This window comes from Tyto alba, unplaced genomic scaffold (genome assembly GCF_018691265.1).
Source record: "Tyto alba isolate M040663 unplaced genomic scaffold, T.alba_DEE_v4.0 Super-Scaffold_12, whole genome shotgun sequence".
NCBI classification, from domain to species: Eukaryota; Metazoa; Chordata; class Aves; order Strigiformes; family Tytonidae; genus Tyto; species Tyto alba.
Genome location: NW_024881274.1, coordinates 6589324 through 6607868, shown reverse-complemented (window position 1 = coordinate 6607868; position 18545 = coordinate 6589324). Strand labels below are relative to the sequence as shown.

Genomic DNA, 18545 nt, shown 5'->3' with positions numbered 1-18545 from the left:
CAGCCCCCGCCGCCGCCGCCGCCGCGCCCCGGCCGCCATTTTACCGGCGGCGGCGGCGGCGCCGCCTCCCCGCCAGGGGGCAGCGCCGCGCACGGCACAGCGCCGCCGGCGCGCAGGCGCGCTGGCCGCAACCCAACATGTCGGACAAGATGGCGGCGGCCGCGGCCTCCCCGCAACCCCAGCCGGGCCCCGGCCCGCCGGCGGCGGAGGCGGAGGGCGGGGGCCCGCGCGGCGGCGGCGGCGGCGGCGGCGGCGGGGCGGATGGCGAGGCCGAGGCGGAGGAGTTCGGGTGCCCGGCGCATTGCTCCGACCTGGCCTGGCGGCAGAACGAGCAGCGCCGCCACGGCCTCTACTGTGATATCACCCTCGCCTTCGGCGGCGGGAGGCCGGGAGCGGCCCGTGAGTACCGGGCCCACCGCTCCGTCCTGGCTGCCGCCACCGAGTACTTCACCCCGCTGCTCTCCGGCGGCTTCGCGGAGTCGCGCTCGGGCCGCGTGGAGCTGCAGAAGTGGAGCTCGGAGGGCGGCCCCGACCCCGACACGGTGGAGGCCGTCGTCGGCTTCATGTACACCGGCACCATCCGCGTCAGCCCCGGCAACGTCCACGAGGTGCTGGAGATGGCGGACAGGTAAGCGGGGCCTGGGGCGGGCCGGCCGCGACCGGGCTGGCGGCAGCCGGGCTGCGGCATCACCCCTGGCCGTTCGTTCTGCAGGTTCCTCCTCACCCGCTTAAAAGAGTTCTGTGGAGAGTTTCTGAAGAAGAAACTCAACCTCTCCAACTGCGTTGCGGTTCACAGCTTGGCACACATGTATTCCTTGAATCAGCTGGCCCTCAAAGCTCAGGATATGATCAGGAGAAACTTCCACAAAGTTATCCAAGATGAGGAGTTCTACACTTTGCCCTTTCATCTCATCAGAGACTGGCTCTCGGACTCAGAAATCACAGTGGACTCTGAGGAAATCCTCTTCGAGACTGTCTTGAGGTGGGTTCAGAAAAATCCTGAGGAAAGAGAGCGGTACTTTGAAGATCTCTTTAAACTGCTTAGGTTGTCTCAGATGAAACCCACCTACCTTACTCGCCATGTCAAATCTGAAAGGCTGGTATCGAGCAACGAAGCCTGTGTTAAATTGGTGTCTGAAGCTGTGGAGAGTCATGCCTTGAGGTCTGAGAACTTGCAGTCTGGTAATCTCCAACATTCCGCTTGTCCTGTAGCGTTGTTGCCGCGTTTTGGACAAAACATGGATGTCATTATGGTGATTGGTGGTGTATCAGAGGGAGGAGATTACTTGAGTGAGTGCGTAGGGTATTTCATCGATGAAGATAGGTGGGTAAACTTACCACACATACATAATCATCTTGATGGGCATGCTGTTGCTGTGACGGAATCTTATGTTTATGTGGCTGGCTCCATGGAACCAGGGTTTGCCAAGACTGTAGAAAGGTACAATCCAAACAGAAATATTTGGGAGCAAGTCTCGAATCTAATAACTAGAAAGCATTCTTTTGGCCTTACTGAAGTTAAAGGGAACTTGTACAGTATTGGTGGACATGGCAACTTCAGTCCTGGCTTTAAAGATGTGGCCATTTATAATCCCGAGCAAGACAAATGGCTTAACCTGGAGTCAGCACCAAAGATTCTGCGTGATGTCAAAGCTGTTTCTGTAGAAGACCGGTTTGTTTATGTTGCTGCTCGTACCCCAGTTGACAGTGATAGCGAAGATGGATTGAGGGCGGTTATTATCAGATACGATGCTGAAACAAGGCAGTGGCAGGATGTGGATTCTCTGCCACTCATTGATAATTATTGCTCTTTTCAGATGTCTGTTGCTAACACAAACTTTTACCATACAGCCTCGTGTTGCCCCAAGAGTTACCCTATAGATAATGAGGAAGCCAAGATAAAGATCTCTGGCAGGGCCTCAGATGAGATACTTGAAAGCTTACCCCCAGAGGTTCTTAGCATTGAAGGAGCAGCTATTTGTTATTATAAAGATGATGTTTTTATCATCGGGGGGTGGAAAAACAGCGATGATATTGACAAGCAATACAGGAAAGAGGCGTATCGCTACTGTGCTGAGAGGAAGCGCTGGATGCTTTTGCCTCCTATGCCTCAGCCTCGCTGCAGAGCAACAGCCTGCCACGTGAGAATTCCTTTCAGATGCTTGCAGGGAACACAAAGATACCCTATGCCGCAGAATTTGATGTGGCAAAAAGATAGAATAAGGCAAATGCAGGAAAGGCAGATGCAGGAAATACACCGACACTCCCTAAGCTTACGGAGAATGCCGCGCTCGCAGATTGAGTGCTAGCTTCTGGAACATCACTCCTGATGAATCTAGGAAATACTGTGCTAAACCATTTTGTTAGGCTTGCTATGTCTTTATAAGACGTGAGGGTGTTGACTGGATTTGATGCATAAAACCAGCATCTTTTATGTACTGAAAATTAAGAAGCTCAGAAATTGAGGGTGGATGGGAATTGAGAAACTATGTGAATCCAACAGTATTATTTAATGGTGTCCAGGAAAAAACTGTAGCCTGTAACGGGCAGTGAAATATCTCCGGGAACATTAAGTCTGTTATTTCTCTCTTCAGATCTTTGTTTTCAAGGATTTCTGTAGAGCTAGTCTCTTAACAGTTCTATTTTAAAAAGTAAAGATCTCTATCTTAATAATTTAGTCATTACATTTGTGTGTGCTTGAAAGCACCTGGTTTATTTGCACTTATATATTGACATTCCTTTAATTCTCTCCTCAGTGACTAAACTTCACATATAATTGGTGTTAGTGTACTTAGCTTTCCCAAGTTGGAGGCAGGTGCAATAGTTGTATGAAAACAAAAGCACAATCTTTCCTTATAAAATTACTTCGGGATGTTTCTATGTGTATTAAATATTTTGTATCTGTAGAGAGGCTGCAGAGTTTGTTTATAAATGGATGATTGGCAGAACACAAGACACTTTCTAAAACAGAGAACTTGAGGCAGTAGATTTTTTTTCAGGTGTATCTGAAGATGCTTTGAGTTTGTCTTTGACAGCTTCATTAGAAACTTGGGTCAACAATCAGCTTGATAAAAGGAGTGAAAACCAGTGAAGTAGCCACCCACCAACACTGAATATTCACTTTTCTCAGTGGGATTTAGTAAGAATGAGATTGTTTCACATTGACAGATTGAAACTTGAGCTGCTTCTAGATCCTTTCTCAAATGTTGCACGTGTTTTAATTCTAGTGAAAAAGTGATCGGAAGGACTCCCGCGAGCCTCTTTCCAGCCTGTCTTTGACAATCAGTGCCCTTTGCCTTTGGTATACTTTCCTGAGAAACAGTAGCTGTGCTGCAGTGCTCCCTTAACAAGTGGGCACTTGGTGTTCCTCTTAGAGGCTACAAAAACTATCTCACTTAAGTATTTGAATTTCCCCGCTTACTGTGGTGGCAAATTTAAGCTGATTTAAATACCTCTTGGTGTTTTGAGGTTGTTTTACCTAAACCAGTGCCCTGGCTGGCTCTGGTTTGCTTACTGCTGTGCTCCCAAGGAACAGAACGGGGAATATTTCAAGTGTCACTGCCTCGCAGTGAGCTGTCCCGCTGCCCACTCCTCCCTGATCTGACGAGCTCCAGGACGGTTTAGGTTACTGGTGGGTTCAGTGCATCCTTCCTACCTCCTGTTCTTCCCCACCCTTCCCTTCATGTGAATGTTCCAGGTTTTCACGTGCAACCGAACTCAGGATCTTGGGGAAGGGAAAGGGAGGAGTAACCAGGGTGTTCCAAAATTTCTGTAGACAAACTTTGTTGGAGAATCTGTTTACTGTCTTTGGTTCATACGATGATTTGCTGATGTTTTTGATGTGGGCAACTTCTTTGCAAAAGAACTTCTAAACAGTTTGTTTTTTTGTTTTGTTTTGTTTTTTAATTGTTTAGCTTTCTGAGCTGATACTTCTCATTTTCCAATTCAGCAGGCAACCTAGATCATATCTGAAACACTGGGTAAGTCTCTCAACCACATAGGTTATAAAGGTTTCTCTGATGTGTACATCCCTTAATGCTTCACTTTGCAGTTCACTTGCCACTTGATATCAATAACTTGTCTTTTTGTAATAGATTAATCTAGCCTCATTTAAAAAAAAAAAACAACACCTTGAAAATCTTAACAGATTAATCTCGATTTAATCATCCATAACAACTGTGTGGTATTTTATTTGCCTGTTGGATTGATATGCAAGGGTAGATTAAATTGTACAATGCTGGCCTAATGCAAGAGAGGAAATAGATAAGCTTGTTCAGGTTTAAGGCTGATTTATCAAATCAGCTCATGCAGGCCTTCCACGGAAGGGGTTAATCAGTGGAGTTTGGCCCACGAACTCTTGCACATTTTGCTGGAGTAGTTTAAGAATTACTGCCCCTACCACAGGGTTTGTGAACACAAGTGTGAAAACGCCTCACAGCTTTAGTAGTAAATCATTGATTTAACTTAAATATGTGGGAGGCAGATTTTAAGATACTTCACCAGACTTTGCCCAGAGACAACTGAGAAGATTTTACGTATTCCATCCTGCTGGCTTTGCTGTAGGGATTTAACAAGCAATTGAAAGATGGTAGTATGTCACACCGCTGTAGTTCTGTCAAAGCCCTCTTGTAGGCTGTCACCAAATCTGGACAATCTCTAGGGAGAAATACCAAGATTATTATGTCAGTTGGAGAATGAACTAAATAGTTTAATGTGTGGCAGCATGCAGCAAAGTTGGATGCAGGAACAAACTTCCTGCAGACTTTTTTTTTCTAAGTAAAATTGATATTGCACTTACTGTGAGAACTTCTGGCTGACATACAAGCTACGTAGTTTACTAAAGACATTCCGCCCAAAGACAGTGTCAGAACAGCTTAGTGTCTGGAGAGCTTAACTTGTGAATGCCAGCCACGATTCTGTCTGTGCTGCACTCCATCTGCATATGCTCTGTTTGCATGGTGAGTGATGGGCACGGTGAGGAGCACTGGTTTGCTCTAACTTTTGCTGTGTTAATTCTGTGGAATTTTTAAGTAGTTGGGGTTTTTTTAGCCTTGACTTTAAGTGGACCAATTGCATCGCACGTGGTTTTTAACTGACAAGTCTAACTATCCATTGTATCACATGTAGGTGTTTGAAAGAATTGCATTATTGACTCTGGCTGTAATTTAGCCCACTCACCTGTGAATTGCTTAACAAATTCCTTGTGGCCCTTGACTGCCTTAGCTTGCTGGGTGTCTATAAAACGATCCTATAAACACAGGTCTGGGAATTCTTTCAGTGTGTTTATAGTGACTAGCTAAATGTCAGTAAGATCCTAGTATGTATTCAGTATTAGAAGGCTGACTTCTGGTCTTCCTGATATAAAAGAACATCAGGTGGAGTTTTTCCTCCTCCTGCTGACAATCATACCTCTATACCTGTACTGAATACGTGCCACAAAATGCATGTTTCATGTCCTGTCTTTCTGCTCAAAGTACTAGTGGAGTAGGACACATCCTGTCTAGCGCTCGGTGGTCGTTGTAGTAATTTCTAGGTGCCATATGTGTACATAGTACTTTCTAACTACCTGAATACTCTGTTAGAATGCTGGGTTTGTATGTATTTTTAATGACTCTCTTGCACATAGTAGGGTACCACTCCAGAAATGAAGAAACCATGCGAGCTTTTTAGCATGCATTATGAATAACTACGCCAAGTGTTCTGCTATACTATTTAAATATATTTTTTCGCCATTACAGTAAGTGTTAAAATCAGACCTATTGGCTCAAGTTGGGTGTCATGGAATAGACTGATGGCTGCTGACAAACTGAGTCACAAAGAATTGCAACTTTTGGGTTATTTTTAACACAACCTTGTAATAGTATATTGTAACATTCAGTGGGCTTCAAAAAGCAAGCTTAAAGTGGTTTATGGCTTAGATTTATTTTTAGCGATGTCCCCATTATGTTAGGGTATAAATCATATCTCTAATTTGACAGTCCCAAGTGGAGGTCTGATAAAACAGGTGCCCCTGAGGATCTCATCCTATTACTGATATGAATGTAAAGTGTGGAGTTAATGAGATGTTTGAAGACCATTAATAGTCAGATACTCCTCATAGGTCCATGTCACTGGATCACGGCAGCTGGACTCTCCTGTCCATATTAATGTAGACTTCAGCAGATTGCTTGGGGAAGCAGCACTCCTGTACTTACTTCCAGTAAGGTAAAGTAGTATGTGTGTATAGGCCGTTTGAAACAAACCCTACTGTAATGTTCTTTACCTTAAATACACTGTACTAAAGTTTACTGTAATAAGTGAATTAATGAAAATAAACCTTTTATTTCTCTAGCGTTCCATTGTATTTTATTTTTGAAGTTGCTATGTAGGCTGTGGCCGATAACACGTATTTAGTGGTGACATAGAATGGAAGTTTAAAGTACTAATTCTTCATTTGGCCTGTATCAGTTGTTTTTTGGAAGTGAACGCATCCGCTTGCAGCTCAGAAGACTTTCTTAGCTCAGTGGAGCTGTTTATACAGGCAGGCTGCTCGCTGAAGAAGGGAAGCTGACGTCCCCTAGGAGCTGTCCCTGCGGTGCTCTCGTCTGGCAGCGTACTCCCGGACGTTCCGCAGACCCGGCACCACGCAGCAGCTCAGCGCGCTGCGGTCCCTGCCCATGTCGTCAACGTCGTACCACTCACTAGTGTTCCCGTCGTAACACTCGACACTGAAAGTCGTAGTAAAGCCGTCGTAGCCACCAACCACGAGCAGAAGATCCTCCACCACTGCAATGCCAAAGTTGCTGCGAGGACTTAACATGTCGGGGGCCGTGCGCCACATGTTGGCCCCGGGGCTGTAGGCTTCCACGCTCCGAAGCCGGTTGACTCCATCGCACCCTCCCACCTGGGAATGCCGGAGGTACAGCGCTGAAGCAGGCCCTTCCTCCCGCCAGGCCAGCCGCATCCTGCCGCGCACGGGGCCGGTGCTGACTGGTCCTGCCTCGCTGACCCCCCTCTGAGCATTGCTGAGAGCGTGTGAGCTCCAAGCAAGGCTGGCTTATCGCAGACGGCTCCCTTGTTCTTTCTGGAGCTTCCAAAAGCATTCTGTGCAACTGTCAGATTTCACGCTTCTGCGGGGTTTAAATGCAGTATGTGGGCAGGATAAACAGGACCGAGCAAACGGTCGGTGCTGCTGGTGCTGTTAGCAGCAGCAGAAGGTAATTCCTTTGCTGCAGCTGCTTACAAATTGTCCATACCCTTCTCATAACAAAAAGCGGGCTGGTGATAATATTCTCCGGAAACATATCAACCATTCTGGCTCGCTCTTCCCTAAATCTCACTTAACAAGCGACTGGCCGGCCTGAAAATCTCGGAAGTGCAGATTAGCAGGTGTAAGTACTACAGGTGCTGGGTGGTTATGGCAGAGGTACCGCTCCCCCTTACCGCATACACTTTGTCTCTGTACGCAGTGACACCCACTCCGCTTCTTCTGCTTCTCATCGGGGCTATAAAGGTCCATTGATTTGTTGTGGCATCGTACACTTCAGCTGTGATCAAGCATTCATGTCCATTGAACCCACCACAGATATACACCTGTTTGTAGGAGAAAAAAAGTGTGAGCAGGGCCGTTATATATACTCTTGGTGGAAGAACACGTTGCAGAAAAAATGAATGGTATGGCTGGGGTTTTGAGAGGGGGGTTTTTTTGGTTGGTTTGTTTTCTTTTTTTAATGGGGCTGGTCCTGTCATCCTGGGTTTGAAGTAGGTAAAGCGCAGCGAGTTGTTCCGACCAGCAGGCTTTAGCCCTGCTGTTTCCTGAGCTGCGTGAGGCAGATAGGCATGGTGCTTCTCTTGTGGCCAGGAAGAGTGCTGTCTGGCAGCAGGCGGGCGGTTGGTGGGAAGCAGCTCTGGGAGGGTTTTCGCCCTCCTGTCTGCGTCTCCGCCGTGCCAGTCAGGTGCTGCCTCGGGGAGAGCTTTCTATCTGCAGCTTCGGGATTTAATGAATAAGGTTTACGTGAACTTTCTTCCTCTCTAAGTGATTCACCGTGTTAAGAGGGAGCATTTGCTGTCTTTCCTGCTCCCGCAGCTCCTATTTTCGCCCCAGATGAGGGACTTGGAGTGGCAGCTGTGTTCCGCGGGTGCGTGGCGCGGTAAGAGGCTGAGCTCCGTGCCAGGCCCTACCTCGCTGCGCGCCATGCGAAAGGACAGGCCCTCGCTCGCCGCGCAGCGCTGCGCACTGATGCTCCTGTGGTTCCCCGTCCTGCTCACCGTCCTTCAACCTTACCTGCTTCCCCTCGTCTCCCGGCCCGTTTACCTTCTCACGCAGCGCGGTCGCGCTGGCATCGCTCCGCTGCTCGTGCATGGGGGCGATCAGTGTCCACTGGTTCGTCTCCGGCTCGTACCGTTCCGCCGTGTCGAGGCGCACGTGTCCGTCAAACCCCCCCAGGGCGTAGATGCAGTTGTGGAGGACGGCGACGCTGACGTAGCAGCGCTGCGAGTGCATGGGGGCCACCTGCTGCCATGTTTTCTTCAGTGGGTCGAACCGCTTGACGCTGCTCAAGCGATCCACGCCGTCGAATCCTCCGACAACGTAGACAAAACCCTTTAAATACACAGTGCCGTGGTAGGCAAGGGGGCTCTCCTGCTCACAGGTGACGTTCAGCCACTGCTCTGCACGGGCGTTGTACGCCTCGATGGCGTTGGTCGGGCTCCCCCCGCTCCAGCCTCCGATCGCAAACAAGACGGCAAAGGGCAGGCGAGGCTGGCTGAGCTGGCTGGCGAAATCGGAGTAAGATGGGCCGTGCATATTCCAGTTGTACATTTCTGTCAGTGCTTTTCTGATGAGAACTTTGCACTCCTCGTTGTCCTTCACATAATCGTGTGTTTTGACTCTGTTCATGAGGTATTCTGCCTGCATCAGTGCCAGCCGAACCTGCAGGATGCCAGAAGGAGGTGAGAATATTAATGCGGATAGTTTGCACCTTGGTGTCCTTCGTGGATGGCTCCAATGCTGGGTGGCTTTGCGTTCAGCATACAGTGTTGTCTAAAGCCCATTAGAGAACCAGGTAATTAACTGTGGTGTGCTAGTCCAGAAAGGGGTGTGCACCAGTGAATCATTCAGTTCACGGCAGGGAGTCTGCCACTGCTTTGGGAGGGTGCTTTCCCGTCCTGAGGCCTGCTGCCATTTGCATAGTACAGCTTGTCCAGGCAAACGGGCATAAACTTTGTGTGTGTAGAGGTAACGTCACCCCACGTGAACTTCGGCCCTTCCAGGATATGAGGCACAGTTAAACCTGAGCTCCGAACGCAAGGAAACGTGCACTTCGAGGGGCTGCTCCAGCCCCAGCGCAGCCCACCCCTGCGTGAGCAGCGCTGGGAGGCTGCAGCGTCCTCAGGAATTGCCAGAAAAGCAAAGCGGCCCCGTGCCCGGCTCTGCGGAGCCGCCCGCGCCCTGACAGCACCGACCTCGCCCAGCAAGACTGCGACGTGCTGCCTCCTGCTCCCCGGGTCGTGAGCAATCCATTGCAGAACAGCCTCGAACACGGCTTCCTCTTGTGTGACATTGAGCTCCTCCTTCTCAATGATGTGCTTCAGGTCGTCCACAGAGAGGTCTAGGAACTCCGTAGACACCTTGGTCATCTCCGCGAAGTGGTGCAGGATGAACAGATGGGCTGCTTCTCGCAGGTCAGGGCAGTAGTAACAGCCTGTGAGTCTCCAGATGCCGACACAATTTTCCAAGCATAGCTGGGATTGTAAGAACTCGCAGCACAGCCTGACGATGCCCATGACATTGAACTGGTCTGCTGCAGTTAGCAAATTTTCCACGTTGTCAGCTGTGACTGGTACTGTCCGGGTGTAGGCGTAGTCAATAATGAGCCTCATCATTTCAGGTGAAGTGCCAAGGATTTTATATACTCTCTTGTCTGCATTGCTCCAGCCGCTGGTAAACAAAGCCCTGAAAAAAACCAAAGCAGTGCTGGGGGTAAAAACAGCTTTGGTGCATTAAACGCTGCCCCCGATACCCCCGTGCCGCCTTCCCCAGGCACCGACTGGCGCCTACCAGTAGCCATGCCGGCACGCCGTGCAGTTTATTAATTAACGTTTTACTAGCTGGTTGCTCTAAAGAGGAGTCACAGCTTCTGGCTGTGGACAGAGAGCAACAGGGTGAGTGGTCACTTTGCTTCAGCAAGAATAGCAGAGAATAATGATGTGTGGGGAAGGAAAACCTCCCGCCCGAGGGCAGGTAAGCCAGCCCGGCCACGCTCCCAGCCCTGCGCCGCAGCCGAGGGTTCGTCAGGCACCACTTCCAGAGCTGCCATTAGATACCAGGTTGTGGATTATTTCTGGTGTCCAGGGCGGAACCAGGACTATGGGGATCTGCTAGTGCTGATGGAAGCACTGGAGATACGCCGAGGCAGTGTGAGCCAGACCAGGAAATACTGTTTGTCCCCATCCCCTCTTGCTTCAGGCACTGACCTGAAATAGTGACTGCAACTGCAGAGGATGATCTTGTGAGCATTGAATTCAACGCCATCCACACTGATGACTGCATCACAGAGTTTCCCTTCCTGGCAAAGCTCACTGAAGATGGCACAAGACGTAGGACTCATCTTCCTCTCCACGTTTGCGGACGAAGAGCCGGCGGGTGCCCAGCTGTCGCCCATGTTGCAGCCTGAGGCAGGGGAAGGTGCTTCTCCCTCAGGTGCTCCAGGGCTTTGTCCTGGCTCTCCAGCACCGTCTCAGAAACCTTGTCATGTCTGGTGGCACTGGAATATGCCCCACTGTGACATAACAGATATGGGGGGGCCCGGGATGGCTGTGACCCCCCTCCACAGGCCATGGGGTCCTGGGCCCCCCGGCCCCCTCGCTCCTTGGCTGCCCTCAGCCTCCGCTTAACCACAGCCCAGATGACCCTGGACCCTGGACCTACACCCTGTTGGTGGTTGTTCTGAGCAAAACCAGCCCTGTGATTCCCCTGCAACTGTTTAATCTTATTTACCCTGGGTCTAAATTTCCCCAGATGCCAGCACCAGCTGCCCTTGTCCCAGCTCACACAGGAGGAAGCTGAGGCCCAGGCTCGCTAATGCCAGCGATGAAGCCACAAATCCTCTGTCACTGCCGTGCCTGGGGCCAGTTTGGAGGGGGGCAAGGTGCTGCCTGGGGCCAAGGAGAGGAGAGCGGGGCAGGGGAGCCCTGTCCTGACTCCTCACTGGCTTCACTCATGGCCAACTGCTTCTCCTCTGCGTTTCATCGCGTCTGTCGGTACCACGGGTGCCAAGGAGGCACCTCTGGGGCGGTCTCAGAACTGGTAAACAGTTCGGGCTTTTTCATGTTACTGTTTTTTAAGTTAAATGAGTTTTGTAGTAGTGCTGGGGGAGGCCTGATGGCAAAAAGCCCTTGCTGTGTACTTTCGGTTTGGGTTTGGTCGGTTGGTTGGTTTTTTGTTTGTTGTTTTTTTTTTTTTTTTTTTTTTAATCTTTATCTCTCCTTGCTCTTTCGCCTTCCTGGCTCGGAGCGTGTTGCAGAGAAAACGCAACCGCAAGCGCCGGTCCCGGCCGGAGCCGCTTCGGGCGCGGGGCGAAGGTGCAGCCCCGGGCACCCCCGGGTACCCCCCCGGCACCCCTCGGCACCCCCGGGTACCCCCCCGGGCACCCCCGGGTACCCCCCCGGGCACCCCTCGGCACCCCCGGGTACCCCCCCCGGTACCCCCGGGTACCCCCCCGGCCCCGGCCCCGCCCCCGCGGCGGCTCCTCCCCGCGGCTGCGCGGCCCCGGCGCGGCTCGGCCCCGCCCGGCGCGGAACGGGCCGCGATGGTGAGTGGGGGCTCCGTGGGAATGCGGGGGGAATGCGAGGCAATGCGTGGGAATGCGGGGAAAATGCGTGGGGCTGCGTGGGAATGCGGGGCCGGGGAAGCAGCGGGCCTGGGAGGGGAAGGCTGGGGCCAGGCTGGCCCCGAGCGGGGGATGCGGGGACCTTGCGGGGGGGGGGGGGGGTGTCCCTGGGGAGGAGCAGGGCTGGGGAGCCTGACCCTGGGGAGGGGGAGACGGGGAACACGGAGAGCACAGCGTGGGTTGGAGGGCATCGGGGTCCCCCCGGGGCTGTGTGAGATCCCGGGGGTGTCCTGAGCTGGGGGTGTCTCTGCCGGCAGGTGCCTGAGCTGGAGAAAGCCACGGTCCGCATCCAGCAGCCGGAGCGGGTGCTGGGGATCATCCGGGCCATCAAGGAGCAGGGGATGAACAAGCTGCAGGTAGTGGCCCTGGCTGGGGCTGTGCTGGGGCTGGCCCAGCCGAGAGCGGGCGATGCGTCGCCGTCACGCTTGGTCCTTGGCTTCAGCTGCCCCCCCTTCCTCTGCTCCCCGGCCGTGCCCCGACTGCTCCTGGCCCCCGTGCAAGGAAACGCCTTCTGCACGTTTTGCAGCTGGAGGGGGAGAAGCCCCAGATGAGAGGGAGGACCGGGCTGTTTTTCCTGTCAAGTCCCAGGCTGGTGGCTCTCCCCAGATGGGCCTTTTTCTTCCCTGTTACGCAAGCTGTAAATACAAACCAATCCCCAAACACCCCCCCCCCTCCACCCACAGCAATCAATCGGCAGGATTAAGCCATTTGGTGCTGCTAAGAGTGCTGGGGCGGGAGGGGTGCTGGCCGTCTCACACGAGGACATCTCCTTCCCGGCTGCCAGGAGCGCAACCCCTGTCGCTGCTGTGCCCCGCGGCGAGTCTGACGGGACACGTGCCGGCGCTGGGTTTGCGTCCCCGCCGGCGGCAGCCCCCTCGGCTGGCTGTGGCAAAGGCAGAGTGCGCCGGGGCGCGCGCGGATTTGCTCTTCTCTCGCCTTCCAGGTCATTTCTGACTTCGACATGACGCTGAGTAGGTTTGGGTGCAACGGCCGACGCTGCCCCACTTCACACAGTGAGTTGAAGCTGGTGTTTTGCCAATTCTGCTGGTGTTCCGGGTGTGTGTTCCCCGTCTGCGGGGCTCCCGTTCCCCTCTGCCTCCTTTGCCCAGCCTGACCGCCCCATCCGTGCTCTCTCCCTGGGTGCAGCTCCGGGCCTCGGCCGCTTGCAGCAGCGGCTGCTGGCCCCCGGGCAGCCCGCAGCCCCCTGCAGAAGCCGCCTCCTGCTCTTGCTGCTTCTCCTCCCGACGCCCGCGGCGCGCTGGCGCTGGCGCTGGCGCTGGCGCTGCGCTCGCCCGGCTGAGCACGGCCCGATGCCCAGCGTGTGCTGCGGCCAGGCTGTGCGCGGGCCCCTGGGCCACACACGGCTCGTTCGGGGACCAGCCGGTGCTGGAGACGCAGGACAAGCCGCCTTTGGGAAGGGCTTTTGCTGTTTCTGGGCGAGAGCACTGGCGTTTTGTTGTCTTTACAGATATCCTTGATAACAGTCGTGTTATCAGCGAGGACGGCAAGAAGAAGGTGGGTGCTGGTTGTGAGGCGCTGCTGCTTGGTGCTGTGTTTTTCGTCCCTGTCGGCCGTCCCCGGGATGCTGTGCTGGCTCACGTGAGAGCTCTCCAAGCTGCTCCTTGCTGCCAGGACAGAGTGGGGCGAGTGTCCAGGCTGCATTTCAGCCAATGGTGATGGAAGGAGAAGTTAAAAAGGGGAATTTAATTTGCATGCTCAGCTGTGGGCGTTTTCAGTCTGATAAGAGGAGGAAGGGTGTATGTGTGTGCATCTGTGCGTGCAGTATTTGAAGCAAGGTGAGAGCCAGGCTGCGGGAGCGTTAACACTTCCTTCTGAGACCTCCAGAGTTGCTCAGAGTGAAGTTGCTTAGTGAAACCGCTTGGGTTGTGGTTTTCATTAAGAAGTGCCATACTTTGAAGGAGTTTAGAAACACTTTTTGTGTTGTTTTCAGTCTCTTTAGAAGTGATGCTCACTCTGTTCTCTTTCCATCCGTACAATGCTCCAGCTGAAAGATCTGCTGCACTATTACTATCCCATTGAAATCGATCCCAACCGGACCCTGGAAGAGAAACGTCCCCTCATGGTGGAGTGGTGAGTACTTGTGTGTGATGAGCTTGACCTCGTCCTGGCAACTTCTTGCCCCTGAGGACTCCAAGACACAAGGCTTGTACTGTCTCTAGGCTTGGCGGCAATGCTGGGAAGTTTTAGTTGTTATTTTTTCTGACTGCCTTAAGGTTGCTGCCCGAGCTCACTCTGCTGCCTTTCCCTAGGTGGACCAGGGCCCACGAGCTGCTGTCGCAGCAGAAGATCCAGAAGGGTGACATTGCCCAGATCGTCAGAGAGTCGGACGTGATGCTGAGGTACGGGCTTGGGGTTCAGCCTTTTCTCTCCTGCCACGGTGCAAGTCAGGTCTCTCCGCTTCCACCCCGATCCGCGCGCAGTCTCCACAGCGTGGCAGATGCAAAGCTCCCTTCCCGGGGCCGAGCTCTAATCCTGAACGAGCTGAAAGTCAGCACCGTGAGCCAGGGCCTGAGCTCGCTCCCTGCCCGCAGGCTGCTCCCCGCTCGGCTGGCTCCTTCCCACGCAGAAACTGCGTCCGTCTCCCCTGGGACTTGGGGTGGGCAGGGCAGGGTAGGGGGGCAGCATGCCGCTCCCCTCTTCCAGGAGAGATTTCTCTGCACGCACTGTAACTGTTGGCCATTGGCTCAGCATCAAATTTCACCCACAGCACAAAAATATTACGCTAAAACTTGCTGTTAAAGCTGGCCTTGGCCGCGATGGCACTAAAACTGGCTCAGGGAGCTTTGGATCGAATGAGCTGCCAGCCTCGGAGAGGAGATGGAACCGTATGTCCGGGTTTTTCATGAGCCCAGGTTTCCCATCTGCACAGAAATCGCGTCCTGGCAGACTGTTGCAGGTTCGCCTGGTTGTCCTCCCAGCCAGTCCGACCTGTTGCGCGTCTCTGCGTACAGCTCCTGCGTGGGCTGGCAGCACCCGCTCTCGTGGGTGTGCTGGGCCTGTGCCCCGTGTCGGGTGGGTGCGAGCGGCGGGTGCTGGGCAAATTGCTCGTGTGCTGCGTGTCCCCGGCAGCTCCTCGCTGGGTCGCTGCTCCCGGGAGGGGCCCGGGGCTCTGCTGCACACCCTTTGCTCGCGCAGTGAAGAAGCGCTGGTGCCACGCAGAGCTCGTGCTCTTTGCAGAGCTCACGCGTGCATTTCTGTTTGGGAGGGCCTGGGCAGAAACACGAGCCTCGCAGCTGGGCTGAGCGCGCTCCCAGCCCGCAGCACACCAGGCGCCTCGCTGGGAGCTGGTAATACAACACCGTGTAATGGACACTTCTGCTCTAGGGATGGATTCAATGAACTATTTGATCAGCTGCATAAGTACAACGTCCCCCTGTTCATCTTCTCTGCTGGCGTCGGTGACATCCTTGAAGAGATTATCCGTCAGGCCAACGTCTTCTACTCAAACGTCAACGTGGTGTCCAACTACATGGACTTTGATGATAACGTGAGTTTCCGCATCACGTATGTGTGATGAGGTTGCAGACAGGAGACCTGTTTGACTGGAATTGAGTTTAACACTGCTAGGTTAAAAGCTGCCTGTTAACATTTCTAAGTATTTGATCCCTGGAGCTGGAGCTGACCCTTTGCCAGGTCGTGGGAGGGCTCTAGAGGCTGGTCGTGGCCTCCCGCCCCGTTTGCTCTGCCTGCAGGGCTTGCAGCCTGCTGCCACCAGAGCAGCCCCCTGAGCGGCAGCGCTGGGGGGGTTAGAGGTTCCCCAGCCCTCACTGGGAGCTGGACCAGCAGTGGGAGCGAGCGGAGGACAGATGAGGTGGGCAGGCAGAGTGCTGAGCATCTGCTCGCAATCCCAGGGCCTCCTCGCCTTTCACACTTGCTTTTCGGTGGCAGAAAAGGCGCTGCCGTCGCTGTGTGCTCCGTCCTGGTGCAGGGCGAGGACAGAGTTCACTGACCACGGAGGTCTCTCCTGGTCTGAAGGCCAGACGTCCTTCCAAGCAGCTTGGAAGGCTTTTGTTGATGTCCTGAAGCCTGAAAAGTCCTAAGGCACATTAGAAAAATTGCACGTCTCTTACAATGAAGCTCTCTGTTCCCCCGGGTGGGGTGCTGGGACAGGCAGTCCTCGGCGGAGCATGGGCAGCGTGACAGTCCTGCCTTCTGCAAGGGCTCTGCTCTGCCCTGGGGCCCCCCTGACTGCGGCTTTCCGTGGCCCCCGACCAGCGCCAGGGCAGCGCAGAGCCTCAGCCAAGGTCTCCAGGAGCTCTGTCTTTTGGGTTTGTTCTCACCACCTGCGAAGGGCTTGCCCTGCAGAAGGGACTCCTGAGGACCGTCTCCCAGTGTGCTGTGGCCGCTGGGTTTCCAGACTCCTTGGGGGCGTCTCCGAGATGAGAGCTGGTGCCCTGTGAGCATCCCCCCCCCATTTGCCCATTCCAGAAAGGGCACTGAGGCTGTGGCACAGCGGAGGGGTTGCTGCGGGGTCAGTTGGTCTGTCCTGTTTGCACAGGGAGTCCTCACGCGCTTCAAGGGACCTCTCATCCACACCTACAACAAGAACAACAGCGTTTTGCAGGGTACGGAGTATTTCCAGCAGCTGAGCACTAGGACGAGCATCATCTTGCTGGGGGACTCCATGGGTGATCTGACCATGGCAGACGGCGTGCCCAGTGTGGAGAACATCCTCAAGATCGGCTTTCTCAATGACAAGGTGGGTGTGAGAAGCAGTCATCTTGCGTCCCTGCCAGCCCTCCCCAGGTGCGAAGCCTGAGGGGCAAGCGGCCGCCCAGGCGATTCGGGGGCTGTAAGAGGTTCGCACGAGCCCCCGTGGGGTGTGTGAGGGAGCTGGGGGGTGTCTGCCCGGCGCACCTGGGGCACTGTCAGGGGGGTTATTGACCCTCTTCTCGGTAGCATCAAGAGGTGCAGGGGCTGCGGGTGCAGCGCTGCCATTCTCAGCTGCTGGTGTTTCGTCCTCTCCCCTCTCTGCGGTCCCGGCGGCCGCGCTGCAGGTGGAAGAGCGGAGGGGGAAGTACCTGGATGCCTACGACATCGTGCTGGAGAGCGATGAGACACTGGACGTGGTCAACGGGATTCTCCGGTACATCCTTATCAAGACATGAGCTGGGAAGGCGCGTCCCAGCGGCGGCCCCTCGGCACGGCGCCTGGGCAGTGCGTGTCCTTCCCGTGGCAAAGCTGGAGTGGATCTTCCGGTACCTGCTGGGCTCCGTCCTGACGCGGGGCAGGCTCCCTGCCCTGGCTCTCGTGTCTTGTGCACATCCCGACCCCGCTCCCCTGCTCCGCTCAGCCCTGGAGCAGGAGGGGGGAGATGGAGGGAGCTTCTCCACTCCCTTTACCCCACCTGTGCCCAGCTCTGCTGCATCCCCCCCTCCCTGGGACTTCATCCCCCCTCGACTTCATCCCAGCCAGTGCCTGAGGCCACAACAAACCGTTCCATGTTTTGGGTAGAGATGTTCTGCCCTTGCTTCAGTGGCCAAGCGCAGAAACGGAGATCGTTCGCTGTAGCTTGAGGACAGACCTGGTTTAGATGGAAGCTGTTTAGTTTTACTGTGTCCCTGTCTAAGAAAACAAGTCTCTCTCTTGTCCTGTTTCCTGTGGGGTTCAGGGTGCCCGGGCTGAGCTCCGGTGGTGCCACCCACGGGTGGGCTGGGGTGGCCCTGCCAGGCGTAGCATCGCCCAGCCCCACGTCCCCCGCAGAGCCCCTGCAGCTCCCTGGCCCAGCCCTGCTGCCCCTCTTGCTCCGCTACAGCTCCTGCTGTAAAACCGGCTTTTGCAGCCATCCCCCCGGGCCCGCGGAGCTCTGGCGCTGCTGCACAAAGCGCCAAGGTGGTTTGTCTGCCGAGGGCTGGGCTGGGGGGGTTTGGGCGGCAGCGGGCTGGGCGCTTGGAGCGGCGCGTTTGCATCCACGAAAGGTGGGGATGGGGGAGAAGCCAGCGGCAGCACTTTGGGGTTTTTTTAAGGAGTATTTTAGCTGACCGTGTTTCTGTCTTAAAATGGTGGGCTGGTCCCGGGCTCTCAGAGCAGCAACAGAAAGCTTATTTCTCATTTCTGTGTAGCCTCTGGTAATGTAAGGAGTAAAGCTAGGACAGCCCTGAGTCAGCACGGGGCAAATTCCGAGCCTGCCGTGGGACACGGCTTGTGGGGCCCGTCCTGCTGCCCGCGGCGGTGGTGGCAGGAGCCTGGGCTGGTGCCGGGTGGGCTCTGGCGCGGCGCGGGGGGGCTGCTGGAGCTCCTGCCCTGCCGCCTTTGGACCAGCAAGCTCCGGGTTCAGCCCCCGCCGCCCTGCACGTGATGGATGAGCAAATGGGACTTCTGAAAGTGCGGGCTCCCTTCTCCTTGTCGACATAAAGCCGCTGGCTGAGTTTGTAGCCGGCCCTGGGGAGCCGCGCTGCTCCCCGGGGGTGGCTCCGGGTCCTCCCCATCCCGGCCCGAGCCCGCCGGCCGTCCCCGGGCGCTCCGCGCTGGAGCTGGAGCACAGCCCCTCTCTGCTGGAGGATCCAGGAGCGGAGTTCTGGTTTCTCTCCCTCCTGCCCAACCCAGCAGATGCTGGAGCCCAAAATCCCCCTGGGCCCCGCGCTCCCGGGGACGGGCGAGGCTTGTCTCTGCGCCGCTGCCCGGACACGCAGGAATGTTTCATGGCAAAGTAAC

General features: G+C 54.8%; 3 protein-coding genes across 4 annotated transcripts; 2 read left to right on the top strand and 1 right to left on the bottom strand.

Moving 5' to 3' along the window:
• The first annotated feature begins 136 nt into the window (after positions 1 to 136).
• KLHL11 (kelch like family member 11) lies at positions 137 to 6330 on the top strand. 2 transcript variants are annotated; one of them, XR_006164816.1, is made up of 3 exons: positions 137 to 628; positions 713 to 3980; positions 6101 to 6330. XR_006164816.1 is itself a non-coding variant. In XM_033002076.2 (2 exons), exons 1-2 carry the CDS (start codon positions 138 to 140, stop codon positions 2307 to 2309), a joined length of 2088 nt encoding a protein of 695 aa, XP_032857967.2. In that variant the 5' UTR covers position 137; the 3' UTR covers positions 2310 to 6330. The 2 variants fall into 2 exon arrangements, 1 of the variants encoding a protein (XP_032857967.2); XM_033002076.2 differs by having other exon boundaries at positions 713 to 6330.
• Positions 6331 to 6512: 182 nt separating this feature from the next.
• Positions 6513 to 11409, bottom strand: KLHL10 (kelch like family member 10). The gene is given in 6 exon segments (XM_042787111.1): positions 6513 to 6559; positions 6562 to 6883; positions 7423 to 7572; positions 8294 to 8911; positions 9445 to 9934; positions 10456 to 11409. Coding segments are annotated over 6 exon segments (1815 nt in total). The 5' UTR covers positions 10644 to 11409.
• Positions 11410 to 11680: 271 nt separating this feature from the next.
• NT5C3B (5'-nucleotidase, cytosolic IIIB) lies at positions 11681 to 17480 on the top strand. The gene is made up of 9 exons (XM_033002080.2): positions 11681 to 11792; positions 12128 to 12226; positions 12814 to 12883; positions 13339 to 13385; positions 13876 to 13961; positions 14141 to 14230; positions 15216 to 15378; positions 16390 to 16590; positions 16889 to 17480. Exons 1-9 carry the CDS (start codon positions 11790 to 11792, stop codon positions 16997 to 16999), a joined length of 870 nt encoding a protein of 289 aa, XP_032857971.1. The 5' UTR covers positions 11681 to 11789; the 3' UTR covers positions 17000 to 17480.
• Positions 17481 to 18545: the final 1065 nt, after the last annotated feature.